General features: G+C 35.3%; 1 protein-coding gene across 1 annotated transcript in view; it reads right to left on the bottom strand.

The window, feature by feature from the left end:
• USP15 (ubiquitin specific peptidase 15) overlaps positions 1-946 on the bottom strand; it is an 18,944-nt gene extending 17,998 nt beyond the window's left edge. The window contains exon 1 of the mRNA XM_008938304.1: positions 726-946. Coding sequence (XP_008936552.1) covers positions 726-890 — 165 coding nt within the window. The 5' untranslated portion in view covers positions 891-946. The remainder of the gene's footprint in view (positions 1-725) is intronic.
• Between the last annotated feature and the right edge of the window lie 579 nt (positions 947-1,525).

Below are 1,525 nucleotides of genomic sequence, written 5' to 3'. Positions count from 1 at the left end.
GGAAAAAAATGGGAACAAGAATTTAACTACATTTTACATTTTTTTTAATATAAGCTTGCTTTGATGTCAGAACATGAGTTCCAGAACCAAACATCAAATTAAACTACTAGTTCTTTCTGATCACTAATTAATCTACCACTGCAGCTTCCACTTAAAAGGACTGAGGGTTTTTATGGTTTGTTTTGGTAAGAGTAAATACTAGGTATACTAGTATTTCTCTTGCAATCACAGCGAAGAAACAAGGTATTACATTCCTGTAAATATCTCATCCACGAAACAGCAGCTGTTCAGAGGGGAAAGGTCAAAGGAAAACATGTTCAAAAGTTCCCTGCATGTTAACCTGCATGCTAAAAGCACATGATAATTAATTAGAAATAAAGATTCAGTAACCCACTGGTCATCTACTTTTTGACACTTCAGCACTACAATCTGTACTCATGCACATTTCAAAATGAACAAGCATTTTTCATGACATGCATGCATCATTCCATTTAAGGGTTCATTCATGTAGAATGCTGGTCAAATCTCTTTCTATTATTTCAAGGGAAATAATAACGTAAATAATTTTTTTTAGTATACCAATATAGAAATGTTATTTCCTCAGTTTTAATCCTATCCTGCTGCTTAATGGAATCTCTTAATATTAGTTTCCAAACATGACAAAATATAACAAGATATTAGTTTCCAAGTAATAAGACAAGCTTATTTTATTCTAAAGTACATACCTGAATTGCTGAATTCATGAAACATGTATTCCCCAAGTTGCTCAGGCCACAGAGGCCTGGCTGCTCATTGTGTCTTCCTGGCTCTGAATAATCATAATTCTTATAAGCAGTATATGATGGGAGACAATAGTTTGAATTTTTCACACTGTAAAAAAACCAAAACATCTTTCACAATGTAAACATGTACTCTCTAGTACTTGGATACATACAAGTATGTTATAACCTTAAACGACAAAAAAATGTTAAAGTAACTTTTGTGAACAAGAAAATTTTAAAGTAGTACTTAAATTTGGTAATATTAACGTTCAACTTAAGTCACCTGTGCAAACAACCAAAATCTAACATATTGCAATAACTGTAAATATTAAATCCCTACCCCTTTTTGATAGGAGCAGCTTCAGAGCTTACTCTATTCTTCATTGCTCCATCAAATTTAACACACTCAGACTTTAGACACCACCAGCAGCAATCGATCATTTACGTCTCTTTTGCATCCTTCTACTGCAAGAGTGAGGTCGGTGGGAATGGGAATGCAGAGTTACAGGTGAAAGCTGAGATTCCCAAGGCCGCTGTGGCATCGCTGCCTCACTGCATCACTCAGTCTATTTATAGCTTCTCTGCTAGGGCAGCACAATCCACCAGCGTGCAAATGCAGGAAAGCCTTGAGAGGTATAACGCACAAAATGCCTCGGAAAAACTTCATTATAAATCTCTATGATGCCTCTGTTTGGGGACACTGGAGTAGACTGAAATAGGTAAAATGGTAAGATTTAAAGCAATTTGTTTCTGGATGAAATCAT

The sequence above is a fragment of the Merops nubicus genome, unplaced genomic scaffold, assembly GCF_000691845.1.
Source record: "Merops nubicus isolate BGI_N331 unplaced genomic scaffold, ASM69184v1 scaffold11234, whole genome shotgun sequence".
NCBI lineage: Eukaryota > Metazoa > Chordata > Aves > Coraciiformes > Meropidae > Merops > Merops nubicus.
Note: the sequence above shows the minus strand (reverse complement) of the source record. Positions and strands in the feature narration are given on the sequence as shown.